Below are 12787 nucleotides of genomic sequence, written 5' to 3'. Positions count from 1 at the left end.
TGCTTTTCTCAATTACTAAAGAATGCATCATGCTCTCATTGGTCAGATATTCAGCTAACAATCATCAGATGATTTTTTCAATGATATTGTACAACTGTCATTCTAGTTTCCTTCATTTCTTCCTGTTTCATTAAGATTGCAGTATTGATCACCCTACAATTAAATGGTTTTGAAAGGAAATGAAATTCAGCCCTATTAATCATATTGAATTAACTAATCTAAATAATCAGAAATGTCCTTACTAGCTAGTAAAATTATTAGCAGTATAATGAGTATCTCATAGTTTTGAATTAAAAGATCAATTTGTTGGAATATAAAAGTATAGCTACTCTTGCAAATCATGTGCTGAAAGCTAGCTGGAATCACCCTGAGAAGGAACATAAACATATTTAAATTTGAAATCCAAGGACCATGTGATGGATGGAATTTTTATTTCCTGGAAGGCCCTTTATAAGTATATATTGGTGCCTTGGCATGCATATTTTATGTTCTTATTTATTTTTACCAGCAATGTTCCTATATCAGAATGATCAATAGTTTCTTTTATATAGCTGAAAGTTGGAAAAGAACTGAGGAAGACATTTTAGGAAGCATTTAGAGAGAATAACAGATAGTGTGAGGAGATAGATATCAGGAACAAGGGAGGAAAAATAAGGGCACACAGTATAGCTGTATTCATTCATTTGCTGTCAGCTAGATTAGTCTGACACATTGCATGCCTTCTCAAAACATGGATGTTTTACCTGCTCTGGCTAATTCTGGACTGACTTGTGCTATTTAGCACAGCAGTGCTTGCTCCTTGGATTTTCTGCCCAGGCACAGCATGTTTGCAAAATCATTGACATTTGGAAAAGGAAACTACAAGAGACTCAAAGCCTATTGTCTGCATTTGCTGAGCACTTATAAAGACTTGGCCATAGGGATTGGCACTAAAAATATAGAAAGGGGTAAAACAGAAGGTGTACCTTCAAGGAGTTCATTCATGTTACAATGGGGAAGATAGAGAAGTGGGGAACTGTATCATACAATGTGGCAAGTATTACAATAGAGCTACAGAAAGCAAAGGATGGGCACATGCAGAAGAGAGTGACTAACTCTGCCTGGGAGGCATATCATGGAAGACATAAGCTGAGTTCTGTAATTCCCTCAGACAAAATGAAGAAAGCATTCAGAATGGGGGCAATAGCTTACAAAATCATAGCGGAATGGAAGAATATATTAGAAACTATCAATTTTTGGTTATGAACAGATATTGGAATACAACAAAAATGTAATGAGAGAGGAAAAACTGAATAAATACAGGAAGGCCAAACCAACAAGTATTTGTATGCCTTATCAGTAATGAGTGCCCTCTTTATTCTATAGTACATATGTACATATTGTAAGGTGTAAATAATCTCTGCAGCAGAAGTATGGACAATGGTTTCAAGATGAGTATGCCTGGAGAGCAGGAAAAGTGAACTAAGGAAGTAATAGTAGGAACAGGGGGGAATTTTCAATACAATTAATGGGAATTACTGATTAGTTAGGCTAAGAGAATAAAATGAAATAAAGAATCATTATGATGACCAGATTGCAATTTAGGTAACTATGTAACAGAAACATTTTTCTTTTCTATTAATTAAACATTTTTTTATTTTTTACATCTACATTTATATTATTACACATATATACAATAGAATACCTATAGCAAGAAGAACAATGGCACAAACAGGAATTATACAAATGTTACATTCATGATGTTTTTGCTATTTGTATTTCACAGCCTTGAAGAAAACATCTTTCCTATCTTGGTGTGTTTAAAATTCTGAATGTAAATCAATCTCCATAACATATTGTCATTATCAACCTAAAGAATCTTTCTAGAGCTAAAAACATCTTAACCCCTAAACAACTAAGGTTCATTGTAAAACTAAAAAGAGGGGAAGTGATGAGTTTTGTAAGAGATACAGAAAATATATGAGCTCAGTTCCAATCTTTTTTCAGTTTGAGGTAGCTGTGGAGCATCCAAGGAAAGAGGTCTAGTAAGAAAGTGGACCCTGAGTAAAGCCTCCAGACAGAAAACAGTTTCAGCTAACAGATGGGAGTCAAAATTGTGGGTAGTTTTTTTTTTTGTTTTGTTTTTTGTTTTTTGTTTGTTTGTTTGTTTTGTTTTGTTTTTTGGGGTTTTTGGGGGGTTTTTTGTTTTGTTTTTTTTTTGTTGTTGTTTTGTTTTGTTTTGTTTTTTTTTTTTTTTTTTTTGGTTTTTAGAGACAGGGTTTCTCTGTGTAGCCTTGGCCATCCTGTGGGTAGTTACCCAAACAGAATACTTGAAAAACATTTTCATGAGCTTATATCACTAGTTTTTGCAATGATGTACTGATATATGGTCCAAAAAAGTGGACAATTCAAGTCTCTTTAGTAAGGCTTGGAAGTACATGATAGCAGGAGGATTTCTTTCCTTTTCCTGATTGTGTTTTACTGTGGTTAATGTTAAAAATGAATGAAGAGTCTCTTTTTCTAACTAGTTGCATAATGAGTATAATTTGGAGTCAGGCAGATGGGCGCAAGACATCAAGAGAGCTAATCAGAAATGAAAAACTAGTCATAGTCACAGAATCCACAGAGACGAATAAATAGGAAACCATTAAAAGTTAGTTATCAAATACTTTATTATAACATTTGGGATAAGTACTAAAGAGACTCTTTGCATTTCCCCACTTCACAGAAAGACAAACTGAGGCAAAGTGTTACACTACTATTTGTTGCAGTTATGAATTTAAACAAAATTAATAGTGATATGTTCAGTCTCAAATTTTCCCATAAAGCTAAAGATCCTTTCTGTGTTGAACTCTGAGATAGAACTTAACTTTTGGCAAGATGGTTGCTTGGCAAATATTTTTCTAATTTTTGTTCTCATTTTGCTTGTGTCTAGGAATCATTCACAAAGGAAATGGTGAAAATATGTTCATTTCCCAGCAACCCCCAGTCATATCAACAATAATGGGCAATGGACACCAAAGGAGTGTAGCCTGCACTAATTGCAATGGTCCAGCCCACAACAACAAACTCTTTGCTCCTGTTGCCTTAGCTTCAGGCCCTGATGGTAGTGTGTATGTTGGTGACTTCAATTTTGTACGGAGAATATTTCCTTCCGGAAACTCCGTTAGCATTTTGGAATTAAGGTAAGTTCCTTCTAATCTCTGTATTTACTTAACAGATAAAGCAAAAAAAAAAAAAAACCAAGAATAAGATCATGTGAGGAGATAAGTTATAGCCAACAAAAGTATAAAGCACTTCCATATTGAAGCACTTAGTTAACATGTAGAAATTTTTCCACTATTTGTTGTCCAATGAGGAGTGGTCAGCCCTGAAATCACATATACACAATTGGCTCAGAGGGTTGTATTTGTATATATTTGTGCATATGTGTGTTAATATATATGTAACAATAATAATCAAAAAGAAAAAGGTTGTCAGCTTCAGAGTGGAAGGGAATAGAAAAGGGGTTCCGGGAAGGGAGGAAAGAGAGGAGGGAAAGTGATGTAATTCTATTTCAATTTAAAAAACAAAAATATAGTTACATTCAAAAACTTTTAAATAATGAAAATATAATTTAAAAACCTATTTTTCAAAACATGGAGGGAGAGGTGTAATGGTCACAAGCCCACACCAAGAGCCAGGAAGACTGGCCATCTCTGATTTTGAGGCCTCCTCTGTATGCATGGCGTTATGTGGACCTCAGAATCTCCAAGCACTGACAGATTTACTTAGTGGTGGCCACTGTCAAGCTAATAAAAGTTGCCTGTTCCATTGTTACTGGCAGCAGTATCACCAGATTTAAAAGGGCTTTTCTGCCTTTTAAAGCCATTTAATATAGAAGAACATTGCAGTCATTTAATTTAGAAGTACATTGAAGTCTGTTTTCTCATGGCATCACAAGGAAGGAAGGAGACTCTTTCTACCTTTGAAAGCACAATTCAGTGATGATTAAAGCATCCATCTTTAGGTTTTCTTCCTCTGTTCTAAGTATTTTCTTGAGAGTACAAAGAATGTTAATACCTTTTGTAGAGGATTTATACCTTTTTGCTCTGCTATATTCTGAAGTTGCATAAGATTACAATTAAATCAACCATGACTTAATCAGCTTACTTCTTCCCTTTCTGTGGCTATAAGACAAACTGTTTGTCCTCTGGAGTTCACAAAAAAGAAAGCATCCATTCCTATCTCATTAGGGATTAAACCTGCTGTTTCATCCCTGGGGAAATTGGCAGAGCTTTCCTTCTAATCATATATAGACAATATTGTTCCGTGACACATAACTCTGGAGAGTAAGACTAAAATATCTCTATATTCTAAAGGATTTTGATGGCCTATTTTGAATTATTCCATACAATTTTTGCTTCAAGCATCTCCTCAGTGACATCAAAAGTAGTGATTGATGGAGACAATACATTATAAAGCAACTATAGGGACACAGGACTATTGAGGTATTTTGTATCATTTTCATTCGTCACTTATGTTCACTATGATGAAAGTTTGGATTTACATGGGCATTCCTCAAATGTTTTCACATTTCTATCCTCGTTTTGGAACCTGCCTCCCTTTTCTCAAACTGAGTTATTCTTTCACACCTAGTTTGGGAAATGTAGTCCCAAGCCACCATCCATTTTCCACATTAATTCACTCTAGTTTTAATACATTTCTTAATTATAATTGCAAATGCTGTCATATGGAAGAAAACTGCTAAATCCCTTGGCTAATAAAAAATAGACTGTGAAGTTAAGACTTTGTAAAGACAAAGCACATCCAGAAAGTCTAGATGGGGTACTAATTCATGGCGCCTTACCCTGATCAAGTATTCATGGGCCTCACAATGTCAGACCTCATGGTGATTTGTCATTTCTAATAGTCTATCTCTATGGGCACCAGTAGAAAGTCAACAGGAAGTCTAAGAGGGCTGTATACCTGAATTTGAAAACTGTTTATACAACATCCTACATTGTTTTCATAATCCTAGGTGTGTCTTATCGACATGATGCCAAGCATTGATGGAAACACTGAGCAATTCATTCAACATATAGGATGTCCAGTAACAAGAAATCTGGTCTTACTGAGCTGGTCCATTTAACCCTGTAAAAATCCTACATATGTAATACCTACTTGGCTTCCTCATCAAAGGAAAAAATATTAAAGTCTATAAAAACAAAACAAAAATGATATTAATAGCAGGAAGTCCCAGATGAATTTAGTCCTTTCCTTCATAATTTAAGTGTGCATTTACCTACAGTAGAGCAACTGAGTTTCTTTGATGGAATTTACAAGAAAATATTCTCAAAAATTCAAAAATTTACATTTTAATACAAAGTACCCTGTGACCTTCAACACAAAGTCATTTTAAGTATAAAATAAAATAACTTGACCTCTAACTACAAAGTGTTTTCTACTAGTATTAAAAATATTCTTCTCATTTAAAGTACTGTCCAAAGTTTGTAATCAACACATTGTCACACATCTATCTTCATGTACAGAGGCATGAAGATATGTGAATTCACACACTTGGGTTTTTGTACTTAACTTATCACTCTATTTATTTTTTCTGCGATATGATCGTTCAGAGTTTCTTAACAGTTTTTGTCTGACTCACATTTCTCTGAGAATCTATTTCAAGCTCTCTCCATAGAAAAAAATATACAGCCCAAAATTGATCACGTGTTTTAGCAGGTCATATTCTTCTCTCTTTAACCTCCCTGTTCCCCCAGTCTGCCAACAACCATTTCTATAATTAAGCCATATCATAGAGTCATGGTTAAGAGCATCTTTTATTTTTTTTTAATTAATTTATTCTTGTTACATCTCAATGGTTATCCCATCCCTTGTATCCTCCCATTCCTCCCTCCCTCCCATTTTCCCCTTACTCCCCCCCCCATGACTGTGCCTGAGGGGGATTTCCTAAGAGCTCCTTTTAAATTAAGTTCAATAAAATAGATTTTTCTGTCCTTCTCAGTTATAACACTCTTCTGATTGGCCATCACAGAAATAGGATAGCTAAATATACAATGACAGATAAATGCTTATTTGACTATAGCCCAAAGATCAAACCAGTTCATGTCAACATATATTCACTGTCATGTTTATACAGAAACTAATATAGTTCTTAGAAGAATCACCTTCCCTCCACTCATCCTAGCTCCCCACCCCCACCCTCCACATCTACCCTCTCCTCTAGATCCATTTCCTATCTATTTTCTCTTCAGAAAAGAGCAAGCCTACAAAAGACTACCAGCCAAACAAGACAAAACAAGATTCAATAAGATGATGTGAAAGCCCTTATATCACAGCTGGAAAAGGCTAGTCAATAAAAATAAAAGAGTCCCAAGAGCAGGCAAAAGAGTCAGAGAAGCACCCACTTCCAAAGTTAGGAGTCTCACAAACACCACTTTTTAAAACTCTAATCTGTTCAGTAGCCTTTATATATAAATGAAATTATCTGCATATAATTGGTGGCTTTATGTATTTGCTACAACTTCTCCAGATGTAAAGTTTTGGGAATAAATAAATTGACTTAATAAGGCATATCTATCTTTAGAACTAAATGTTTATTGACTTCAACTGCATTTAAATAGAAACTATTTTCTGCCAGTTTTGGTGTTGTAAAGATCAATTTATTCAGTTTCTCCTACTTAAGCCCAGTAGTTATTTTACCTCATTGAGTAATTTGTTTCCTTGGAAATAGAGAGTGATATAGTCATTGTGTTTGTTATATTCAAAACTGTGAATGGAGTATCAATTACAAAATTACAAAAAAGGAAAAAGAACTCTCCTCTATCTTGACTGTTTCAGATTATACATTATACAAGTTACTCTGTTCTCTTCTTCCTTATTTGTAAAATTGAATACACCTTTATACTTCAAACATCTGCTCACATGTCTTATACAGAGATCCACATATGGATCATTCTTGGCTCAGTGTTTGATGACTTTGGGGGAGGACATAATTTTTGTTCCAAACAGAAGACTTCCTGCAATTCCCATTTTTCCATTCTTTTATTTTATATTTGACTGAATTGAATAATTCCAGATTCCACTTGGCATTTCAAAATTTGGGAGACAATATAGTCTTCCAACTTCACCCAATGGTTTATCCAAATCATCCTCATCTGAGCTTTCTTTTCTCTGAACTCAATAATCACCTCATGTCATTGGTTTCCAGTCATCCTCCACCCCTTACTTGGTTATTCCTCATTGGTTGATTAGGAGAAAGAGAATGAAAAGTTCAAAAATATTGTTATTGTTAGAAATTTGCCAAGAGAAAAAGCATTTCTTGTTATTTAAGTTTATAGTACCCCCTTTCCTGGCTTCCTGTAGCTTTTATCTTTCTTCTAGTGAGAGACTCAAAGTAAGATAATAAAGAAGAGTTTACAAGCCCTTGTAACTCAAGTGTTTCAAAACAACATTTTCTCAAATCCATAAAGATATATTCATTTCTAAGACAGGTTAAGTCTTGATTTCCCTGTGAATTTGTTTTTTATGTTAAAACATATACATAAAATGCATACATATGTACATATTTTAATAGTACAAAAAATATACCATAGATCTGTGAATTTAATGTTTATTAGAATAATTCATGAAAATAACATATCTAGTACATGCTTGAAATTTTTTTCATTTATAATTTTCCAGATCACTTTCAATAGCCAGAAAGTTAAATACTCTCAAGAAATCCCACTGCCTCTTTAGACTTGCTTGTGAAAGGGGGGAGGAGAGAAGGAGGAAAAGGAAGAAGAGGAGGAGGAAAGAAAAAAGAACTTCTTTATGATCAATTTAAATCTGCCCTCATAAAATGTCTCTTTATTAGTAGCAATTTCTAGAATCTGAAGGCTCACAGAGTAACCTTCCCTCTTCTGTTAGAAAGATTTTCACTACTATGAAACCAGCTGTCTGAGATTTCTAAGCTTTCTCTTCTTCAGATCCAATGTGCTCAAGTTCAGCTATATCTCATTCATTATGACTGCTTATTTTCTCCTTTGATCTTGTTATCCTCAGGGTCACATTTTTGTTTTATAAAGCTAATAAGGATAATTATATAAGTAAAAATAGAAGACACCCTACCAAGTACTTTGTACAAATTCAAATATATAATATACCCTTACTCACATCTCATCTTCTAATTTTACAATTCTATTATAAAAACCATTAAACATTACTGGAAGTCATTTATTCTTTATAAAAACTTCATACTTGTTTTTTCTCAAAATTCAGTTATTCTCAAGTTATTTATTTTGTCATTCCCTTAAAAATGAAAGAGAAAATAAGAGGCTAAAAATGTATCTTGGTTCCTTTAGCCATTTGGACTCGACAAATGTCAACATGACATGAAAATTTCTCTAGAGATTTTACCATTTCGTTTTCAGTGACTAGCTAATATTTCTTACATTGCTTATAGGACTTGACTACTATCATTAGTTGGAAATGGAGGAAATTTGGTAAAACACCCATTTAGGAGCCGTTAACCTGCTGAAGGGTGCTGAAACTTATAGAAACTCTTCTAAAAGATCAAACAGAACCTTAACTTTGAAGAATTCTACAAATAGCTAAGAAATTGCCACAACCCATCATTTTGTTCACAGAACTGGAGCTACAAATACTAGATGACTATTCCCCACCTGATTGATCTCATATGTTAGCGGTGACTTAAAAACACAAGATCAATAAGTTCTAGTAATGGTCAGGGACAGAGCATGGAAGAAGTTAGTCTGAGCTTAAGAACTCAGTCACAGAGAACTGTAGATTCAAAACTCTCAAGAGAAGTAGAACACAGAAAAATGAACTAGGAAAGAAGTCTGGAAAGAAAGAAGCAAGAAGAGAGCAAAGAATGCATGTAGAGTTGTAGCCATCATTGAGCAAGACACTCTTACTCCCCTGACACTAAGTTTAAACAGCTACTCTAAGGTTGTCATGACCCCTATTTCCCATCTTTCACCACACACAAATCTAAAAAGGAAAAAGAAGTAATGCGTCAGCATGTTAAATGAAAGCAGACAGTCATAAAAGTACAAACACAGTATGATTACATTTATTGTGAAAGTATAACATAAACAAATCCATACCAAATCCAGACTTTTGGTTGCTGGGACAAAGTCAGGGAAGAAGAATAAATGGGAGATGATAATTAGCAAATAGGTACAGAATATCTTCCTGAATTTGTTCATCATAAGGATTGTGTAACTGAATGTGTTTGAAATTGCTGAAATGCACATTTTACAAGGATAAATTTTTTGGCATATAAATCACATCTCACTACTTTTCTTTCACATCCACAAAGAAGAATAGATGGCCTTTACTATCATCATTGTACTTTGAAAAGGGGGGATTAATTCACAGATCCTCTCATTAAGACTGTTGTTTGTTCTCAAAAGAGGTGTGACTCCACTCTTTTCTCTTTTTAATGCATGACAAGATTCAAGGCTGTCAGTTACCAGGTAGTAATGCCCACTGATGGGCCTCAGTCCTTGTGAAGAGTTCACACACTGACAGCTCAGTATGTAGTCAGTTGATAGCTAGACAGCAGGTTCATTTTGGTGGTAGTTCAATCCTAAATCCTTAACTAAAAGTAATTCTAAGACAGAACAAGGTCACACACTAGAAATAAATTCCATCATTTTCACTTCCTCTCTCTAAGATGTTAATGAGAGAAGCTGCTCTGCATAATATGGGACATCTTCCAAATTCACAATGACATTATTGGCAGGATCAGAAGCACCAGAGAGAGGAACAAACCGTCTCCTCCTTGCTCCTTGCCATCACCTAAGAATTTCAAAATGCTTTGTAGACATAAAAATGGTTCTTGCTATACCATGCAAATACAAAATGCTGTGGATGAAATTATATTTTAAAGAGTTCTATCTAGTGTTTTCACAACTAGACTCCTTTAGAGGAATTGACTTTGTACCTGGCTCCAACATCCATCTTATAGAGACTGCAAAAACAATGCCTAAGAAACAAAAGGGGGAAAAAAGCACAAAAGCCTGAGGCCAGGTTTCTAATCAGAGCTCTGATTCCTTACTGGTTGACCTTTGTGGCAACCCACAGAATACCTACCCTTTTTAAGATGGACCAAGAAAACAGAAGAGACACTGTGGCCAGGCTAGTATCTTGGAAAGATGCTTTTTCAAGAGAGTTGAATTCATGTTAGCAGATAATTTCAAGTAAAATAATGTTGTATCTTTTCTTCTTCCTGGACAGTCAAAGAAAAATAACATTTCCTAGTTTTTATAAAAAGGTTTATTATCTTCATGTCTTCAAAGTGACTTAGGGGCCAGATTTAAAAGGATTTTAAAATTTAAATGACTATATTTCACAGATGATTATAGCCTTTTATTTCCAGGCAAACTTGACCTAAAGTCAGGCCTGCACACAGACTGAGCCCCTCCTATGAGAAACATCATACCACGTCACCCCGTGAAACATTCAAGGCAATACCCTGTGTCAAGAAGCTATTAGGTGAAGTGCTTACTAAAAGTTCTGCTTCTTTGTAGCTGACAATTCTGTTTTGCCTACCCCAGTTGCCCTTTGGAACACAGATGGCTGAAGGCATGAGGCTTTAATAGTTGATGTGCATGATGTTTTATTGAAGCTGTTTTGATGTAACAGTTTCAATGCTAAGGACATTCTATTGTGGTCTAAGGGAATACTTTCATTTTTTATTTTTTAAGATTTCATACATTTATACAATTTTTTGGTCATAGTCATTTACCACATTACCTTCCTCCAACTTCTCATGGTACTCCTAACCCTATCTCCCTCCCAACTTAACACTCCACTTTTGTTGTTATTAATAATTCCTGAGTCTAAATAGCACTCTCATATGTGGATATGTATGGGCCCATCCATTGGTACATGGGCAACCCAACAGCAACTATATCCCCAAGAGAGAGTGACGGTCGTTCTATCAGCAGCCAAAGGTTAGGCCTCCCAGGGACCCCTCTTCAATTCGTACTAGGAATGTAACTGGTTTGATTTTGTCCAGGCTTTATGCAGGTAACTGCAGATGCTATAACTTGATATGTGCATCAGCCACATCACATCAAAAGTCTGCATTTCACAGTTCTCCTCCTCATCTGTAAGCTCTGATATTCTTTGTCCACTCTTCTGTGATATTTCCTGAGCTTTGGAGGTGGGGAGGTTAGTATAAATGATTCATCTATAGTTGATCACTCAGTCACTTATTTTTGGTACTTTAACCAGATAGGAGTCTCTGCATTAACTAATACCCACTTCAGAAAGATCTTTCTCTAACCAAAATTGACAGCAGAAAAAAAATCTATGGATATAAGCATTAATATTAAAAGGGCAGTTTGATTATATGACCATTTAACATAATAACAACTGTAGGTGCCACCCTAGGAACTATGATCTCCCTTGTCATGGGCCTTTTTCAGGTTTACTTTATCAGGAATGAGATCCTTTCTGTGGAACAGGTCTCATGCACAATCAGAAAGTGATTTGTTACCCCCATAATTGTCATGTCACTATGACAACAATTGGCACATCTTACCAGACGTATCAATATTGCAGCATGCAGAGAAAATTCCCATACTTTTAAGTTAAAAAACCTTTTAAAATATTGTCAATGATATGTTTCCATAGAGCCGTCAGGGATATGAAGCTAAAACTCAGAATGTTCCTTTGTGGTGGCTACTATTTCATCTCCAAACCAAGCAGTTCTTAAATCTTATCTCTGCATCAGAATGGCCTGCTGAGTTTATTAAAAATAAAATCCTCAATCCCTACTTCCTCATGTCAGGATTCTGGTTTAGTAGGATAAGGGAAAGCCCCAGAAACTAGTCATGAGCTAGAATCCAGTGGTCCTGATGCAGAAAGACAGGGAGAAGAGTGTGTGTGTGTGTGTGTGTGTGTGTGTGTGTGTGTGTGTGTGTTTGTCTTAGAATTTTATCTTCCCACCAAGCAAGACATCTTATAAGGAGAGTTGTGAAAGGAGTGAGTCAACGGTGGCTTCACACTGACTAAATGATCCCAGTGGAATCTAATTGCCACAAGCTGAGTCACGAATTGATGTGTCTATTGAGATTTCTGTTGTTGAATGATACTGATGACTCTCTATTTGTTTTTATTTGCTACTCGTGGATACCTTGTGCACCCTAGAAACAGAGATACCAGACATAGGTAAGCAAATAACACAGGCAGCTGCCTAATGACCCTCTTACCTAAGAAGCCATTCTCTAATATTGTGCTAATAAAGTTTGCTTCTTAAATAAGGTTAAAGAAAGAGTGTGAAAGTAAATTTCAAAATTATATGCAGGTAAGTGAATTTCAAAAAAAAGGTCTGTATATTCAGTAGGAATTTACTGGAGGAACAGAACACTCAGAGAAGAAAATGAGATTTAAAAAAAAAAAAGGGAGAGAGAGATGGCAGTTCAGTATCTCAGAAGAAAGTAAGGCCAAAAGTCTCATTATGTTTCCCCAAGGTAATATCACAAATGAGTCCATAAGTTCAAGTTGGTTTAATGTTTCTAAGTTGCAAGTATTTTTCTCCCAAGACTCCAAAGTATAGTCTTCAATTATGGTAAGACACAGTGACCAGGATGACCTTCTTTTTTTTATCTGAGAGTTGCTTTTTTGCATTTGATAACTTTCTTTAATAACATCTTTTTCCTTTGATATAACTATTTCTATTTCCTCTCACCAAAGCAAGTAATTGAAAAGCTCCATACTGACCATTTACCAACAATACACACAGCACTGAAATTAGTGATGAGTATTTCTATTCTATTCATTTATGCAT

The 12787-nt window shown here is 35.1% G+C and overlaps 1 protein-coding gene across 3 annotated transcripts in view; it reads left to right on the top strand.

Moving 5' to 3' along the window:
• The window catches only part of Tenm1 (teneurin transmembrane protein 1), an 873613-nt gene that overhangs the window by 766126 nt on the left and 94700 nt on the right, over positions 1-12787 (top strand). For all 3 annotated transcript variants that reach the window (XM_051141408.1, XM_051141407.1, XM_051141405.1), the window contains 2 exons: positions 2915-3164; positions 12148-12168. In XM_051141408.1, coding sequence (XP_050997365.1) covers positions 2915-3164; positions 12148-12168 — 271 coding nt within the window. The remainder of the gene's footprint in view (positions 1-2914; positions 3165-12147; positions 12169-12787) is intronic.

This window comes from Acomys russatus, chromosome X, assembly GCF_903995435.1.
Source record: "Acomys russatus chromosome X, mAcoRus1.1, whole genome shotgun sequence".
Lineage (NCBI taxonomy): Eukaryota > Metazoa > Chordata > Mammalia > Rodentia > Muridae > Acomys > Acomys russatus.
Note: the sequence above shows the minus strand (reverse complement) of the source record. Positions and strands in the feature narration are given on the sequence as shown.